The 19288-nt window shown below is 43.3% G+C and overlaps 1 protein-coding gene across 2 annotated transcripts in view; it reads right to left on the bottom strand.

Annotated features, from left to right (window-relative positions):
• Positions 1–19288, bottom strand: part of CD36 (CD36 molecule) — a 75512-nt gene that overhangs the window by 5583 nt on the left and 50641 nt on the right. For both annotated transcript variants that reach the window (XM_019509495.1, XM_019509494.1), the window contains exons 4-10: positions 16773–16917; positions 14118–14297; positions 12915–13006; positions 10201–10247; positions 7002–7071; positions 4669–4856; positions 2487–2605 (exon numbers count right to left, since the gene is read on the bottom strand). In XM_019509495.1, coding sequence (XP_019365040.1) covers positions 2487–2605; positions 4669–4856; positions 7002–7071; positions 10201–10247; positions 12915–13006; positions 14118–14297; positions 16773–16917 — 841 coding nt within the window. The remainder of the gene's footprint in view (positions 1–2486; positions 2606–4668; positions 4857–7001; positions 7072–10200; positions 10248–12914; positions 13007–14117; positions 14298–16772; positions 16918–19288) is intronic.

Below are 19288 nucleotides of genomic sequence, written 5' to 3'. Positions count from 1 at the left end.
ATATAAGTGAGGACGGTGACAGGACACTGAACATGAAGCCATAATACAAAATTATAGAATTTCAGCCTATGACTCAATCTCACAGAAGCACCTAAGAATGTGAAATAGGTTCAACGATTTCATATTTACTTTAGTAAAATCAGTTTTTCATCCTGATTAAGGACCAGATGAGATATTGAAATCTTAGATTTTCCCACAGGATTTCACAAGCTTTTACTTTATATCAATTCTGGAGTCAGTTTTTGAAGAGATCTGAAGCTGCGACCAAGACTAATTTTGTATATACAGGGTTCATGTACATGTGATATTAAACTGGAGCAATAACTCCACTTTGCGCCACAGTCAGCTACTGCCAGGTGCAGTGTTTACATGTGTGACCAGGACTGCAGCACTTTGAGCCAGGGAAGAGCAGCCCCGGGCTCTGGGTGGCAATGTCAGGCAGGGGAACAATTGGCTGGGGCACAAGGGTGCTAAAGTGCAGGGCTAGGCAGCAGGCAGCCCCTGCACTTTAGCACCCTTGTGCTGCAGCCAGGCCCTGTCCCTGTCTACGCATGCTTTTCAGCAGTGTAAATTATTCTGCCATAGGATAGTACTGGTCCCAAAAGTACTCCCCTATGCCAGAGTTAATTAATTTACTGTGCCTTAATACTGGTGTGTGTGTAGACTGACTCTTTACTGCAGAGCTAGTTAGCAAACAGTAAAGCACACATGTAGATGCATGTAAACAGATTAATCTGCTCTTCTGTTTCATATGTTCAGGTTTTTTCCACTTTAACCCTCGTATTTTTAGAATAGATCTATTCATCCTTGCTCCAATCTATTAAAACATGTAGAAATGTATTTTAAAATATGAATAGTCTAGCTGAAATCATTCAATGATAACTACGTATATGCTTAAAATTAAATGTGGACATTGCTGGATTGGAACCGAAGTAAAGGGAAACTTGAACAAAGTAAAGGGAAAGATATACTAACTATGTTTATGAATAACTGTGTTTATGTTGGGAGTTATCTGTAATAGACAGCATTGCAAAATATCTATTAGTCAAATCTGTTTTAGAATCAGACCAGAAAGTTTCATGTTTTCAGTCATTAACTTGACAGGAAGATCAAACAGATCTGTATTTACTTGTTCATCATAATTCAGCAGTGGCTGCATTTATATGAAAAATACATTACAACAGAATTTAATACATGGAAAGCACAGAGCAGAAAGAGACAAGTTCTTGTAGGAGATAACTTCAAGAAAAATGTCCTTGAAGGTTTCAGATAAACAACAGTTATATGTGATCGCTGACTAGTAGAAAATAGAGTAGCGTTATTGGCTTCTACATAATTTATTTCTATGAGGAGTTAGTCTTAGTTGGGAATGTGAAAGTCTCCAAATTCAAGGCATTAAACTATAAGGACCTATAGATGCTATCTTGGCCATTATACAGCCTACATGTATAGAAAAATGGCCATTGTACTCCCTATATGAAAGTCTGCTTGAGATTTCACATTGATTTTGGTTAATAAAGCAGTAGCATTAGGATGGATGAATGAGCAGGGCATGAGCCCTAGGCGTTTCCTAAATTGGGGAGAAGTGCTGGAATGGTGTGGGGGGTGCCTCACCTTCCCATCCTCTGTTCTGCCTTTTAATGCATTTTCCAGCTCTAGCCCTAGCAGCAAGGTGACGTACCAGTACAGTGTGTGCAGGACAATGGGAAATGTAGCTTTCTAGGGCAGCACTGGAGTTCAGTGCTGCTGGGAGGTGGTGTCACCACATTGTTTTCCTGCCAAAATCAGGAGGGCTTTTATGCCCACTTGACATGGGCATCAGTAGCAAAAAAAATGAGGTGACATTTCCCCTCAGCAGCAGTAAACTGCAGCTGCTGCTCCTGCGTGCTGCCTGCTGCTAGAGCCTCCAGGGAGAGGTGGGCAGGGTGTGTGTGGGAATGACTACTGCAGGTACAGTCCTGGTCAATATATCTCTGTGACATGACTTTACAAAATCAATGAAATTTTGTGGAAAAATAAAATCATTTCCTAAGACAATGTAAAGATACAGAAGATAACTAAAGAATTTACGGTACAGGGATTTTGTTAAAAGTTAAAGTATTCTTAAAACATCTTAAATCATTCTTTTATTTAAAAAACCCCCAAAGCCAAATACTTCACATAAAATAGAATCTATGCGTAGATTTGTTAAAACAAAACCTGATTGATGAGGCTGTGTAAGATTAATTTTTATGAACTGGTTGATACGTCAAAACTAAAGGGTGTTTTTAGTAGTCATATTATGAGCCTCTACATGCATCTTGAATACAGATCACCCACAGTTCAAAAATATATCTAATTTGTGACAGCATTATGCAAGCCCAATCAGAAAAAATATGGACTCCTCTGGTCATCCCTGTGCCTAAAGAACCAGTGCTGTAACTATAGGGCAAAGTGATATTGTGAATGGTTATGAAATAGCAAGTATTAAAGTAATTTTAGCTTACAGGCTCTACATCTAAAAATGTTTCATGTTCATCCTTGTTTGGGCTCAGTCCTTCAACACCTTCTTTTATATCATCACTGGCAAAGAGAAAATGGGGAAGGGTAATAAATACTGGCCTCCCTATTAAAAAAAAGAGAGAGAGACAAGCATATTTAGAACATCAAGATTAATCTGCTTTCTCTATTAGTCCATCATCTGAGGGCATTTTTATGTAACCATATGTTTGTAACAGCCATGCCAAAAATGCACATTCTTTATAAAAAAGTACTAAGCCCAAAGCAAAGAAAGGCCCTGGAGAATCTACAATCCCATTAGAGTGTACACAGACTTTCCATGAGTTCAGAATATGGACTACAATCTCAGCTGGATTCTAGCAGATCTATGTTTAATTAAACCAGCCGAGTGCTTCACCCTCTCATCATGCACAAAGTTACCACACTGCATATGTGAAATATCAGAGATTGTGATTTTTGGCAGGGGATGCTGATCTTTTTTATTTTTCCTCCAAGGCTACGGACAGACTTTACACATAAACCAGTTTAAGTGATCAGAAGCTAGTTTAAACCTGTAACAGAACAGACGTTCACACAAACCAGTTTGAAAATGGCTGAAACTGGTTTGAGATAACCCTGGCTGACTGTAATATCAGACTTAATTGATTTGGGTCAAATCGGTTTATGCAATGTCTGTCCCAGACCCCTTGCTGGTTTAAGTTAAACCAGACTCCCCCCCCCCAGCATCCTGGCATGCTCTCTGGGCTGGGCGGGGCTCTCTGCTCTACAACAAGGCTGGCCCTCCCCATCTGCTCCCTGGCTGGAGCTCTGGCAGAGACTGCAGGCATCTGCCTAGCTTCCCCCAGCTGCCCCCTTCTCTCACCACTCCCTGCTAAGCAAGTATTCCCCCCTGCCCTCTGCCTCACACAGACACCTCTCAGCATTAGCTAGCAGGCCGGCTATATCCGTGCTGTGGGAGATGGGACTAAGGCAGAAGCAGCAGATAACTGGTAATGTTCCTCTGCTCCTTTCTTGGAAAAGCTTTTTTAAAAGAGCTTGAACCAATGGAGAGAGGCTATTGTTTTCTAAATGAGCTGATAAACAGTGAATTAAGGGTGATAAGCACAGTGTTAGCAACTGCCTGCTGGGCTTCTCAGGTGGTGAGGGGTAAAGCCCTTCCTAATCAGAGCATCCTGCCAGGGCCTGCCCACAACCCCCCACCACAGCTCAGCACTGAGAAAGGGAAGGGAGGGCTGCTTTAGCAACCCTTCCCCCTTCCTTCCCCCCGCTTCTAGCCTGAGCCACTGCAAGCATTTGCCTGCATTTTGTCAGTCTAGAGGGAGTATCTGTATGATTACAAACTGATTCAGCCTAGGTGGGTTAGACTAACCTGCAAAGATTAAATCAATTCAGGCTTTTTGAATGTCTGTCCCTAGCCCAAAGGACTGAATATGGAAATGGTACTGAAACTTCCATCTCTATCTACTGACTAATGAATTGCCCCATCTTGACCTGGACTTTTTGAATTTGTGCCATAATCAAACCTAGCCCCATCATCATAGTATGTGTCTGATCCTCAGTGTGTGTATAACACACAGGCATGCGCGCGCGCGCACACACACACACACACACACACACATTATATACTGTATATGATACTTCTCCTCCCTTCTTGGATTATGTAGAAAAATTGTAAATAAATACTATCCAATTTCCCATCAAGAATGACGGGAGGGGGCTGGGATGGAGTGCCACCACTTAATGCCCCACACTGCCGCTGTTCTGCCTCAGCTTCAGAATCATTGTGGCGCTCCCACATGCTTAGAGCACCCTGTCAGAGCACAAATAAAATGTTACAGACAAACAGACAGACTTAGGTTTTTATAATATTAGATAATAATTATTATATATATATATAATAAATAAAATTATATACCTATAATGTATATATAATTCATCTATTTATTTATTTTTCCTACAAAATCCAAGCAAGGAGGAGAAGTATCACCACCCTTTGAGGGTAGAAGTAACAAAAGTAGTAAGTGAAGTGTCCAAATTCACATAAGAAATCTGTGATACAGACCAGGGTTAAACAGAGATCGCTTTTACCCCAGAGAAGTAACTTTACTACAAGACTTTTCTTTCTACTGGTTCATATGACTTGTTTGGATTAATACCATCCTACTATACCTGCTTTGCAGGAGCTAATGTCTAGGGCTCCCGCAGATGTACAGTTTTTTGATACAACAGAATCGGTGCAGAAGCACATATTATCTGGATTTACAACGGGAGATGCAAATGCTGCACTAGGAACACTAAAACGGTAGAGGGGGATCCCCTTCACAACCTGGTCACTCGTGAACATGCCATAGATGGACCTAAATATAAAAGAAAAAAAATGTGTTTCATATGCTTCCTGTCTTGATAGCTAACATGTTTAAAACATTATAGGAATTCTCTGCCTGTCTTTCCTTTGAAATGATAAGGTAACTCCTAAGAGTTGTATCAGTGACTTCAGGCTCCCTTAGAATACCTTAGCAGTTTCAGACATCTACAAACAAGGAGCAAGAATGCTTTATATTTTCATGAAAGTAAGATGAGCAGAGGGGAGCAAATAAATAAATAAAATGCACACACAAAAATACACTTGTATAAGTGTACGAAAAACGTGTTCTGTAGCCTGCATCTATAATTATTGCCATAGTGAAACATTTCAAGTTTTTCAGTACTACTACTTCAGTCTGACACAACATGGGAGAAGTTTTACCAGTCAATCACATGTGTAGTAGGTTTTTTAATTTTTTTGGTAAGACTGGATACCGTAAGAACTGCCATACTGAGTCACACCAAAGGTCCATCTGACCTAGTATCCTGATTCCAATGAGGACAAGTGATGGTTGCTTTATAGGAAGAGTATAAAAACAGGGCATGTGTAATGTGATCTACCCCCAGTCACATGCTACCAGTTATGAGCAGACATGGGCTTAGGGAAATATGGTATCTGAGGTTATGTCCTTGGCTATTGTGATTGTTAGACCACATCAATCATTTTTTTTTACAAGCTAAAGAGTCAAAGTTAACAAACTAACATAGTGTTTAACAAATCAGATAACACAGAAAACAATCTAATGTCTCCAGTCCTAGAAAAAGGTGTCTTGCATGATGGTCTTTCCTACAGAGTAATCTAAATTGCTTTCCAATTAGATCAGGACTTAAGGACACCTTCATTCTTTAGTTAATCTGAGAATTAAATAAGCAAAAAAACCTAGTCTCTTGAGTCATCTACATGAAATGTCCTTTGCTGTGATCAATGGAGTAGACTTCACTTCTGGGATCCAAACTGGTCCATTACCTGAGCTTTATTTCAATTGGAAAACTTTATTCTCTTTTTTAAAAATACTTTTCAAATACATTAGTTACTTTTAACCTAAGTACAAAACAGCTGCTTGCTGGCACTGACCATAAAAGCTGACTCTGGAAATAAATTTCCAAAAGTAATTAAATTTCTGTACGCTTTAAATTTATTTAGCAGTGCTTTAAACAATCCCTCTGGGGCATTCAAGGACATCTTTATAGCAAAAGCAGAAGGAACAGCCTGAAAGAAGATCGGCCATGAAGATTTTTTTTTTATTTGGTAAGATATAAAAAATGCCTTGTGAGAAAGCAGTTATGTATTTATCAGTGAAGGTTAAAATTCACCTCTGTGCATATTATCTGCACAAAGTCCATGCAACATTTACTTTCACATAAATACTAAAGTTAGTGCTTAACTAACTCCTCCTACCTTATAATTTAAGGTCCAAATTTGTGTTAGGTACTACTAATATAAACAGTCTTTTTGAACTCTCACATCCTGCATTTCCTTTAGATCTTTCAACAAGACCAGTTTTGTATCAGTGAAACACATCAGAGGGTGTTTTTACAAATGCTCTAAAGGTGGGAGGATGGGTGCTTTACTTACAGTCGATCCAAAAGCTGCTCTAACTAAAGCGCCAACCACGTGTCGTGCATCAGCATCCCTGTGCTTCGAAGTGGCAGCTGGGGCACTTTAACTAAAGCTCATCAAATGAGCTTTAGTTAAAGTGCCCCTGCTGCCATTTTGAAGCACAGGGATGCTGATATATGAGACGCGGAGTCTGCTGGAGGCATGCTAATTAGCACACTCCAGCAGACTCGATTAGTTGAGTCTACTCCAATGTGCTTTAATTATAACATATCAGAACAGCCTCCATGCATGTCTACAGGCACCCTGAACTCCAAATGAGTTTCTCCTGATTTACATGAGTGTACAGGACCAGGGAAATAAATTACAACAACTTGCTTTTTAAGACTAATAAACGTGGAAGAATCAGGGTCTAATTAGGAAATGAGGAACACAAAAGATTTAGTATTTACTTTAAGGTTTGACTTCAGTGATCTGATATCAAGCAAAAAAAATTTCATCGAGAGTCTTACATGAGTTTTTGAAGAACATACTTAAGAAACTCTTGTGAAATAGAGATACCCACTAGAGTTTTACTTACCTGCAAATATCAGAGGAAAAGAAACGCAGTATTGAATCTTTCTTAACAAAGGGAGGAAATGATGACCCATCTGTCAACGAAGCAAAATAAGAGATGGAATTTGAAAACAATTCAACTTTTATTATAGAAGCTTGCTAGCAATGCAGCACTCTTCCATACCTTCTTCGATACATTTGTGACAAAAAAGACAAGTGTAGTACTGATGGATAAAGGAATTTCTTGGGGTTAAGTAGTGGCAGCTACTCCATAGAGAAGACCAAGTCCTTTTTCATATTACAAGTCCAAATGGGAACCCCCTTTGAAGTCTCCAGTATAAAAATCCTTTTATTTTAAATTTGGCAGATGTGATGTATGGGCAGCAGGTAAAATTATTAATCAACAGGAAGTCATGAGGTCATTTCAAATACATAGGGAATGTAAGATATGTCTCTATACCACATCCTCAGTGCTCATGGGGACAATTGTTCCTGAAAGCCCTGGCTACCTTGCATGTGCCAGACACAGAAATGCAGTAATGAAGTTGATCCAGGTAGGTAGGTGCTCTCTCAACCACTCTCATGACCACTGTCTTCAGCCTGTGTAACAGAGGGGACATGGTGCCCCCAGAGGAAAGACTTGGCACAAAAGAGCATGAGCAGGTAGGCTGGGCATGCTCAAGAATGATTGTCCTAGGCAGCTGTTTATGCAGTCGAAAGGCTTCGCATCTGATTTTCAGAAATGATTAAATTGAACTAGAAAGTTGAGTGCTTAGTGCTTATACAAATCCTACCTTTAGGATTTTTCCTTTGCTCTTATTCACTTAATGTCCCTACCACAATTGCACTGAAGATTGCTCTTGACCAACACCATGTTATAATCAACTCTAACTGTTGGATCCTACAACAGTTTGTTTCTTATACTGTAGCCAAGGTATCTGAAAGCTTCTGTGATATCAATGCATCCTCAGGCTAGCTGAAAAAAAGTATGGTGAATTACTTCCAGGCTATCACTCGCCCTCGGCAGGGTTATTTTCCTCATATAAAACCACAGAGATGTGCTATTCCTAAATCTTCACAATCTGGAAAATTAATTTCCAACTGCTGACTCACTTTCTAATCCTGTGTGAAAATGTTGCCTATAGTGGGTATGTTTACAGGAGATGGTCCACTGCCCTAGTGAGGAGCTATGGTTATGTAGCTCATCGCTACAGTGACGTAGCATCAGCGGGCACAAACTGTGATACTGGTACTACATAGCCATAGAGACAAGCTACATTGCCGTAGCTGATCGCTACGGCAATGTAGAGTCTAAAAATAACTATGTGCTTGCTGGGACTGCACTTTACCGGGGGGGTGCTACACAGTTAGTTAGTACTTGCCTTAGCATGTGTTTTAGCAAGTACTAAATGACTGCACAGTACCAAATGCACAGTCGGGGTACATGCAGACATGACTAGTATTTACTTGCTATCTAACCACTTATTTTTATCAGGAGAAGGAAAGCCTAGAAGTCCACAGGATAAGAACAAATTCTCACATCTTGACAGGGTGTTTGTGTCCTGTTAACTCTCTGGACTCGTATTCTCTGTTCAGCAACTCTTATGAATGTTCGTGTTGTAAGAAATGTGTTATTCACAAAATGTTCTTGGTTTATTCACTCAGATTAGTACCTTGTACCCCAGCACAAATTCCAGTTGCCAGAGAATGTCTATAGCCTACAGGCTTGTCATTCTAGTTTCCTTAAGAAAAGGAAAAAAGTGAAAAATGAGATGGCAGAGAATGAGGTAAAGGATTCAAAGTACATTTTAAAAAAAATCCCAGAACATGAGGGTCTGCTTTGCCCGAGGTAAAGAAGCACTAGGCTGGAGCATATTGAAGAATCTATCCTACGAGACTCCACCTTCAAAGGATGCTCAAACTCCGGGACTTTCACACCAGAATCAGCTAATTTCTTCACTGTATTGTAAGGAGAAAGGTCTATGGGAGCTAGCACATTACAGTACAAAAAAACCTGTTTGTTTTTCACATCCTCAGGCTTAAGGCCTTTTGGGAAGAGGATAGATAGTTAGTTCACATCACATAAAATGAACTGTTTAAAGTTTGTTGTGTCCTCTGGAGTTGTTGCTAGGATGGAGTCCCACAGGGTTCATTTCTTGGCCCTCTGTTCTTTACTATCTCTGTTCTCCCTTTTAGTCATCTTGCTTTTGCTCTCCTTTTTATCTATTTTAATCTACCAACATAACACACAGCTGTACATATATTTTGATATTGCCATGTTCATCTTCACTGCTTATTTTGACCACGTATATTTGTAGCTTCATTTCAACTTGCTCCACCCAGACACCTCAAAGAAAGAAGTGTTTCTCATCCTTATATGTACTCCTGTCTTCTCCCTCAATACCCGTGACTAAGGTTATAGATACACAAACATGTTGCCATAAAGTAAGCTATGCTGTGAATTTAGTGCGTCAGATATTCCATAGTAACTGCTCTTGTGTGTGCTCTTCTGCAGAAATGCATGCATGGACGCTTAGCCCATTTTAATAGAGGGAAAAGCTACTTTCCATTTATAATGAAACAAGAGTGTCGGCACAATCACTTATGAGAGAATAGTGCATGTTACTTCATGGCAACGTGTTTGTATGCCCATCCCCTCAGACCCCATTTGTCTCTACCTCCCATGTCTATAACACTACTATTCTTGTACCAGCCTTCACCACGGCTTCTGCAATCTCAGGCTCACTGGATTTGTCCAGTGTGAAAAGCAGTAAGAATATTAACCTGACCCTTGCACCAGTCCATTGGCTTTATTAAGAATCAATTCAAAATGGATCCTAAAGCTCTCCATTGGCTTACTCCAGTCAAGCTCTTGCCTACAAATGTATTTTTTACTGTTCCAAGTGAGAGCCTTTTCCACTGTTTCTGGAGCTCCTTATCTTCCCATATCAAACACTTGGTAAGCATATAATTTAGGCCTGGACAGGATTTTGGGACACATCATATACAGAAACTGCACACAAAGAAATAAATCACTATTCTATTGTACTATGCAGATAATAGGAAAAGTGTGTTGGAGTCTTTCTGCATCTGCTTTAGTAAGAGGGGAATTCTTTATGTGCAGAATACAAAAAAAGTTTAAGGTATTTCATTTCAACGTTGTATCACACCAATATCAGAAAAATCACTGGCGTTTTTAACATGTAAAAGACATATAGGCTCACCTGTTCCATTGATCAAGTCACAATGACCTTCCCAGTATGAAAGATTTCTTTAATAAAAAATAAAGGTTGTTGGTTATTCAGTGTCTTGTGTAATACAATCTACTTCATTACCCAATTAACTACATATGTTGCTTTAGTTCCCCTACTAGCCCCATTCATCAACAAGGACACAGAAAAGCTCATGGAAGTGATGCTAATAGTGTGCCATGCCTTCTCAAACAACATCAATGCAAGACATGTCAGTCTCTCACTGTCTCATCTCACTTTTTCAGGACTCAGCAAACTCTGGGGCTGCATCCAGCATGCGGCACCCCAGACCCATTTGTGGCACCTCACATACAGTCGTTGCCTGTGCTGCTACCTTGCAGTGGTGAGGGAAGGAGGGGTTGGCCCCGGGAGATCCCAGGGTCAAGAAAAACCACATGAAAAAAAGCAGGGCAGCGCACATGGCAGCAGCATGCACTGCCCCAAACTGGAGCCTGGCCAGGTGGAACCACACCCTGGAGCTGGCCAGGCTTCCTGGCATTGCTGCAGCTCTGGGAGGCCCCCAGGATCCCAGGTAAGGTTGCTGGGGCCAGCACAGTGCTGTTGGCCATCACAGGGCCAGCCTCCCCTACTCCACCCAGGGTAACCTGCCACGCTCCAGAGCATGTGTGGCATAGGCATTTCCTAGGGACAAATAGCAGCGCTGCAAGCTGTGCCACTGCTTCTCGTTTCCAGGAAAACAAAAGTCTGCACTTGTCTGGACACAACCTAGTTCTTCCTAGTTCTTCCTTCTTCCTTAGGAGTTTTAACTCAGTGCAGAATCTGCATGTTTCCTCATATTAATTTGGTGAGAAAAAATGCCACTATGTCACAAAAATGCCATTATGTCAGCTCCATGGAGAGGAAGACACATCCTGACTGGTAAAAAAACAGTAGACACAAAGACATGGATTGAGGGATTTAAAACCAAGGAGGCTTAACCATGTCTCTCCCACTGAAATCAATGGGAGTTATGAGGCTAAATCCCCCAGGCAGCTTTGAACATTTCATTTGTGGGATATGGCCCTGATCCAATAAAGCATTTGACCACTTGGCTACTCATTTACTTAAAGTGATGGTTTATGTCCTTTGTTGAAGCAGAGCCCATGCAGCTATGGACCTGAACAATACTTTCAGTATTGAGTCCCCTACTTGCTACAAAGACATCTGCTGCTTTGATTTTCAGTTCTGATGTCTAATATTCCAGAGTAAGTCACTCTCCTTGCTCTCCCAGAGAAAGGTTGACCCTGATTTTTCCCTGGTACACACCCAGGCTAGGGATAGACATTATGAATAAACCCCTGTAAATGATTGGCAACTGGTTCAAATCTGTAACACGACAGAAGTTCAGTTCACATAAACTGTCGTATTTCAGAATGGCCAAAATGGGCTTAAGATAAACCTAGGTGGACATAGTATGTGGGTGGGCTAGCCTTGGCCCAAGCTGTCTGCTCTAGGTGAGCAGGGAGGCTTGCTCTGGCACCCCCAGGCTTCTGGTCTGGGCCACTGTAGGCATGTGGCTGCATTTCCAAACTCAAAAGTAAATTTATGTTCATTTGCTTGTCCAGTCTACACAGCTTAAACTAACTTGTGAGGACTGAATCAATTCAGCCTCAGGCTTTTTAGCTGTCTGTACTTAGCCCCACTGATGTCTCCTAAGGCTAATGTAAATATTTGGAGGACAGAACACTTTAGAGTTGTTCTTGTTTGTTTGCTGTTTCTGTTCATTGGAAAGGGATATAATCTTTAATATATGCCAGAAAGATTATGTTTTAATTTTGTGAATGGGGAAAAACCCTAAGGAAGTATAATGAAGTCTCCTTCTCAGAAAGAAGAAAAATAAAATGTTGTATGGACACAGAGAATTCCAGTGTAATAAAAAGGAAATCTTAAAGCATATTTTTGGAAGTTTCAAGACCATTTTTATCCAAGTGGCATTGAACCTAATGGCAAATATTTTTTCCCCAGCATTGCCAGGATATTTTTAACATCTTAACTCATCTTAAACAGGGATAGAGTATGTAGATTTACATTTATGTTCCAAACGTGTTTCTACTAAAAACATTTCCTTTTCTACATAAAATATGAAAATTATCTATGAAACCAAATGAAACAATTTTTTTCCAGCTTGCCAAGTAATCTAAATGATGCTTACATTAGCTACTGCTCTGGCAACTCACTATAAGAAAGCCTGAGAGGGAATTTTGTTTTGACAGTAACGCAATAATACATTTTGATGTCATATTTCAGAATGGATGAGTGCTACCTTGACTTTCTAACTTAAATAGTCCTATGAAATGGTCCTTTATTCAGTACATCAAAATATGAGACAAAGTGTCAACTTATTTTGGCTGCCTTATCTGCCTAGGGTTCTATCATATCTTATAATACTAGTGATATAGGAAATGGGATTAAAGGTAGTTGGTTACTCACAAGGGAAAAGAGGAACCGCTACTTGATTATAATATCCATACCTGTCTTAAGTGCAAGACAGAAACAGAGTCAGTTGTGAAACTGAGTCAGCTAAGAGCTATGGCTCTACCAATAATAGAGTCAGATCCAGATGTCAGCGATGTCAATGGACATTTTTCCATTGATTGTAACTCATATTGAATCTGTCCCATTTTGTCTTTCATAGAGCTGTGCCTTCAAAATGTGCCCATTTTTCTTACAAAAAATGCTTATGGTACCTTTTGTTTTTATAGGAATCAATTATTGCTGTCTTGCTTATGTCATCCTTCCCATTATAAACTTTGTAAACTCCATCAGCTGTTCCATTATACTGCAAGACACAAGAGCAAACAATAACAGTTTGAGTATTTTTGCTCCAAACGTTTCAACGAGACCTTATTTGAATACATCTTTCTTTATTGTTTTTATTCTAAATGTCTTGCTGACTGTGCAAATGTCGGATGTAGGTTTTTCTCCTTATGGATTTTATTGGCACGGAGGTTGCAATGTTTGGAATGAAACGTGATAATGATAACAGCAGAAAGGAACTAAGGATTTTATTCAAGAAAAGCCTGAATTTGCCCTGGCATCTACATATCTGAACAGTCATATTCATTTAAGTAAGAGGAATGTCACTAAAGTAAACCACTTGCTTAAGAGATTTCCTGAATTGGGGCCCAAGGGCACACAGGCCTAGTCGTGGGAGAAGATGGTGTAACATTTTCTTCTTGCTTAAGCCTCATCTGGGAAAGAGTCCAACGAAGTGCTAAAGGAAGTGCTAAACGTGAATCTCTTCTCTTACCCACTGGTACTGTTCCAGATGGCAGCTGATTAATCCATATGTTGCCATCTGCTTTGCATACTTGCTGAATATCTGTATTTCTTCCTGTTGCCACACAAAAGGATTCTGGCTACAGGAATGCTCTGCTCTCTCTTGTCCTACACTTTTTCCTATGAAATGTTTGTGTGGCTCAGAACTATACCCTAGTGCCTTTTTGCCTATTTGTTCCCTCCTACACACACAGCTGTGCACTTCTATAACAAAATGGAAGAAAGTGTGTTCTCTCATAGTGATCACAGGCTAGAATGCTACTCAGAAACTTCCTGACCCCCCTTTCTAAGTAAGCGTTATCATAGGCTGCATGCTTGAAATTAAGCCCATGTCCAAAGAGCCTCAATCTTCTGTGAAGAGCTATTGACTTCTGTGGGAGCCTGCGAGGAGGTAAGGGCATATGCGTATGCATATGTTTTCCAGATTGGAACCATGGTCTTTGGGATGGGTTCTCCTAAACACTTCCATCGATTTTATCAATTTCTTCCTTGTTTAACTCTCCTATGAGGTACTGCAAATATCTGTGTGTAGTGAAGGGTTTGGTTTTTTTACACACCGGGTCCCTTTCCACAGAATGTTAATTGAACATTTTCTCCTGGATCTTACTTACAGGGTAGAAGACGCCAAGTGTTGAGTCCAGAGGGAAGGGGACTTTCTCCAAGAATGGATCCTTATAGCCCCACAGTATTTCTCTCACAGTTCTGTTCTGCAGCATGGCTGATTTGGAAGACTTAATCCAAGTGTTTAGCAGTAATTGAATGAAATTGTTTGTATACAGGGCAGGGGCAGCCTGAAATAGTATAACAACAACAATGATAAGAGTAACAGTGATAATTATAGTTAGTATTAGTAGTAATGGTAGCAATAATAATAGTAATAATGATGATGATGGTTCTAATATAATAAAAGCCTTACCACCTCCATCTGTCTGTAATGCTCTGGGCCAACTGCGCATGCAAGGCCTTATGACAGCCAGCCAGGCAGGCGTAGGTGGAGGTGGAGGTGGGGGCAGAGGTGTTCAGGGCCAGGCTGTGCTCCTCGCTGAGGGGCACGTGGTGGGACTGCCTGTGTGGGGGGCATGGTGTGTGACTGTGCGGTGGGAGGGAGGTGCGACTGCAGGATACTGTGCAGGGAGTGGGCAGGGCGGGCACATGCAGTGCCTGCCAGCTGCAGCACACAAACCCCTACCCGCTCCCTACACAGTACCCTGTGGCCGCACACCACTCCCCACACCGCACACCACGCACCACATACCTCCATGTAGCTGCAATCCATGCCCACTGCCCCACTCCCCCATGACAGCAAGCTGGGGATGGGAAGCATGACATGTGATAACAGGATGCTGCAAGGGCAGTGGGCAGGAGGGAGCTGGCAGTGCCTGCTGACTGCGGCACGTGGCCGTGGGGTGAGGAATGCTTCCCGTGCCCACCCCTTCTGCAGCATCCTGCAGCCATGCACCACACCCCCCCTGCACACCACACTATCCCCTAGGAGTACCCACTGGCTGCAGCAGGGGCAGGGAACACGGCTGCAGGGTGCTGTGCAGGGGGGGACCACATGTGGGGAGCACCTGCTGGCTGCAGGCCACAGGGGGGGACGTAGCAGGGTGGGTGTGGTGCACACCCGTGGACAGCTCCGAGGGGAGATGGTGGGTGGGCATAGGCAGCATATGGCCACAGGGTGGGATGCCTTCCTCATGCCCACACCCTGAATGGCACTCTGCGGCCTCATGCCACACCGCATGACCCCCCACCACCACCCTGGAGTCTTCACCAACTATGGCCACAGGGCACACAGGGTGTGGAGAGGGAGCTGTGGCCGCAGGGTCCCATGAGGGGTGCAGGCATGGGGGGTATGGGTAGTGCCTGCCAACTGTAGCTGTGCCCCCCCTGCCCACTCCCTGTGCAGCTCCCTATGGCTGCACAGTCCTCCCCCCATGCACCACACTCTCCACACACCCTCTGCCACACCCCAGGGCCATGCCATGCAGCCACAGCCATTGGGCACTTACCACACCATGTGCCCACCACACAGCCGTGTGCCACATCCCCCCATGTCCCCTGTGCCACAGCCATGTGCTACCTTGGCCCCTGCACAGCCTTGAGCCACACGCCCTCATGTGCAGAGCAGCAGGGAAGGTGGTGGAGCAGGGCTGGACCCAGAGCAGCAGGGGGAGCAGGGCATGACCCAGAGCAGTGGCAGGAGGGGCAGGGAGCAGGGCAGGACCCAGAGCAGCAGCAGGAGGGTGGGGGGAGTGGGGCAATACCCGGAGCGGAGGTGGGAGTGGTAGGACCACTACTTCTATCTCTGCATTACATTAAAGTCTACTAGTATAAATAGGAAGATTATGTGTCACCAAAATTTAAGCAAAACATCTGCTTAAAAACTGATGTTATGAAATGGCCCATTACCACTAAACAGCAACAACAACAATAGCATAGTATTTACATTTTGGGGGGTGAGATCTGATTTCCCTGGGGGGTTTAGACAAAAAAAAAAATCTTTTTTTTGTGAAAAATGTATCCTGTTTTCATTGGCTCTTATTCTAAATTAGAGATACACAGTCCTTTTAACACAAACAGTTCAGATGGACAAAAACAAGTAGAGAACTACTCTATGGATCAGGTCCCAGGTTGCTTGGACAAAATACTTTTGTTAAAAGAACGGTGATCTTAATAGGACTGGTTGGCTCAGGGGACAGGGCGGCCTCACTGGCACTAATTGGCACCATTGTTAGCAGCAGTGGCAGGGAGGCCAAGTATAGAATAGGCATGGGAGTTAGTCCAGCCTTTCCCTATAGAGCAAACTAAAGAGACTGGCCAAACAGTGTGGAAAGATTATACTGTATGGTGAATGCTGCACCTTTGGTGGAGAAGACACTGTGGTCCTGAAGAGTTGCTATTCAATTTCATATTAAAAATGACCAGTGATCTCCTTTTGCCATATATCAATAAATCTTCAAGGTTTCATTGCTAGTTCTGTGTTTTATTGATGGTAATCTGCCCCTCAGCCTCATTCTGTTTTGCACTCAGGCTGCTGAACGTTATTCAGGAATCTTGAAGAGCCTTAAAGTAAATATAAAATATACCCACTGCCAAATCACATCCCATTGGTCAAGTGGTTTTTTACAAAGGATTCCTACATAAATGAGAATCAGGTCCTCTCTATTTAGGCAGACAGAGCCCATCCTGCAGGTCTTTAACATGGATTGTGTTTATTTCTTTTTCCCATAATCTTTCAGCAGCCAAGTGGCGAAACTACTTACGACAACAGCCAGATTAATGCATGTAACAGTGTCATTTTCTGTCCCAGCTGACATCGTTGGTTCAAAGCGAGCAATATTTGGCAGCAGATAGGACACTGTGTGGTCAGGATTTTGAGTGATGTTTATTTTGGCCAAATATCGCACCCTTAAAATACAAAATAAGAATACAACATAGTTGGAAATTGGAAACAAGAATATATCACTCCAGCTGATTTTAAAAAAATAATAAATTATATATTTTTATTTCAAACTTTTTCAAGAATAAAAGAACCAACCACTTGTTATGATCACATTGTAAATTCCTCCCTTTTAGGCTAAGTGCACACAGTCAAAAAGCCTGAGGCTGAATCGATTCGATCCAGGGAGCTTCCTCTAAGCTGCATAGGTTGAACTAAAAACCAACTGAACTGATGCTCAGTTTTAAACCAGGAATGGCAGGGGGAGGCCTGCACCGACTCAGGCTAGTAGGTGGGGGGTGCTAGAGCATGTCTACCAGCCTGCTAGGCATTGCCAGCCCAGCCAAGTGTCCCCAGCCCCCCCAGAGGATTAAAGAGCCCCCTGTCCAGGTGCTGGCCCACCTTGGGGGAGCTGCCCCCCCCCAGGAGGTTTCCCCTGGCCTGGGGAGATGAGAGGAATTTCCCCCTCCCCTTTCCAGCTGCTGATCGCTTCAGCTGCTGCCAACAGAGGGAGGGAGGGAGAAGAAGTCCTCCCAGCTGGGCCCTGCATGTGGGCCCTGGGGAGCCCCCACCTTGGGAGTCTTCCCTGCACCCCAGCCCAGGATTCCCCAGCCCGGGGCAGCCCCAGGGAGCTGAGGGGACTTCTTCCCCTCCCAAACCCCAGAGCTGCTTGCCTCAGCTGCTGAGAGTCTCAGGCAGCACCAGGGATGGAGACAAATTCTCCTGCTCCTCTGCAGCCAGTTTTGCCTCAGCTGCTGTGAGTCTGAGGCAAAATTTGTGCAGGGGAGTGGAAGAATTTCCCTCTTCTTCCTGAGGCTGCCTGTGACTTGCAGCAGCTGAGGCAAGAGGATCTGGTTTTGGGGAAGGGAAGAATTCCCCTCAGCTCCCTGGGGCTGGCCCGGGCTGGGGGATCCTGGGCTGGGGTGCAGGGAAGCCTCCCAAGGGGGTGCTCCCCGGTGCCCACATACTGGGCTGCATGGGCAGGCACCCAGCCGAGAGGACTGCTTCTCCCTCTCCCCTGTGGCAGCCACTGAAGCAATCAGCACCTGGGATGGGAAGGGCTAGGGAGAGACAAAAAGCCCCCACCACAGGGGCTATCCCCATGGGGCTCAATTTTATGGGCCCCCACCACAGGGGAGGCCCCATGTCCTGTGTAAACCCTAGCAAGGGAGGTCTGGGGATCTGTTCCTGTGCTCCCCCCGCAACCTCCCATCCTTATCGCAGGAAGCAGGCTAAGAAGCAGCGGGGCAAAGCAGTCCCTGCTCCACTGGAGCAGACAGCAAGCCCAGGGCGGCAAAATATACTGCAATGCTGGAGGACTATGGGTTCATTTGAACCAGGAAGGGGTCTGGGATAGAAATTCCATAAACCAGTTTGACCTAAATCAATTAAGTCTGATTCTACATCCAACCGGGTTTATCCTAAACCAGTTTTGGCCATTTTGAAAGCAGTTTATGTACACTGAACTTCTGTTCAGTTACAGGTTTAAACCAATGTCTAGTCATGTGTAACTTCTGTCCATAGCCTTAGAGTACAGTGAGTATCTGTAAAAATGCGGTGTATTTGTAGAATATCTTTTGCCTCCGCAAAGATCTCCCTGTTCCTCGGTGAGATATTTACCCATGATGTAATATTTCCCCACAAATTATCCAATTCAACTTTCAGTTTGTGAGCTAAATGAGCTGGATTTCATCGTGTCATTTTTTTAATCATACTCAGAAGGGTCAGTTGAAGCTACTAGGATTTGTTTTCATAGGCCTTTTTTAGGTAAAATAATAGGAATTTGTTTCCAATATTTGGGAAGTGCTGATGTTTAGGTACTTGAGTAATTGAGATCCTTGAAAGGGCTGTTCAGAGGCTGCCTTATCCAGTAGGCATGCAGAGACCCACTTACACTGCCAGATTGCTCAGGACCACACTCATAGCAGGAATCTCAGGTGAAGGGTTTCCTGTCTGACTGATACAGTCTGACCTAGCAGGCACTGTAAATCTACTGGCCTTACTGGGCTTTGCACCCATGAAAGCTGGTGACTAGGGATTTCACAGCTAGCTGGCATGTACCTCATTTTACCCCATACTCTAGTGCAGGGCTGTCCAACTGGTGGCCTCAGGCTGCATGCAACCCTGTAGCTGTCTCCCACTGCCACATGGTGGAGGGGGGCAGGGAATACACCTCTAGCACTGCCCAGGTAGCAGGCGGCAGGGGAGTAGATATGGCAGGGCAGAGGGTGGCAAGAGGCTGCTGGTGCTGCCTACATTGCAGGGGGGATCCTGGGAGCATGCTCCCAAAGTGTATGACCTGTGTGGCATACAGGCCCCTGGCCTAATCAAAATTGAGCA

This window comes from Gavialis gangeticus, unplaced genomic scaffold (genome assembly GCF_001723915.1).
Source record: "Gavialis gangeticus isolate Ggan-Ray unplaced genomic scaffold, GavGan_comp1, whole genome shotgun sequence".
Lineage (NCBI taxonomy): Eukaryota > Metazoa > Chordata > Crocodylia > Gavialidae > Gavialis > Gavialis gangeticus.
This window is presented reverse-complemented; position numbering and strand designations above follow the sequence as displayed.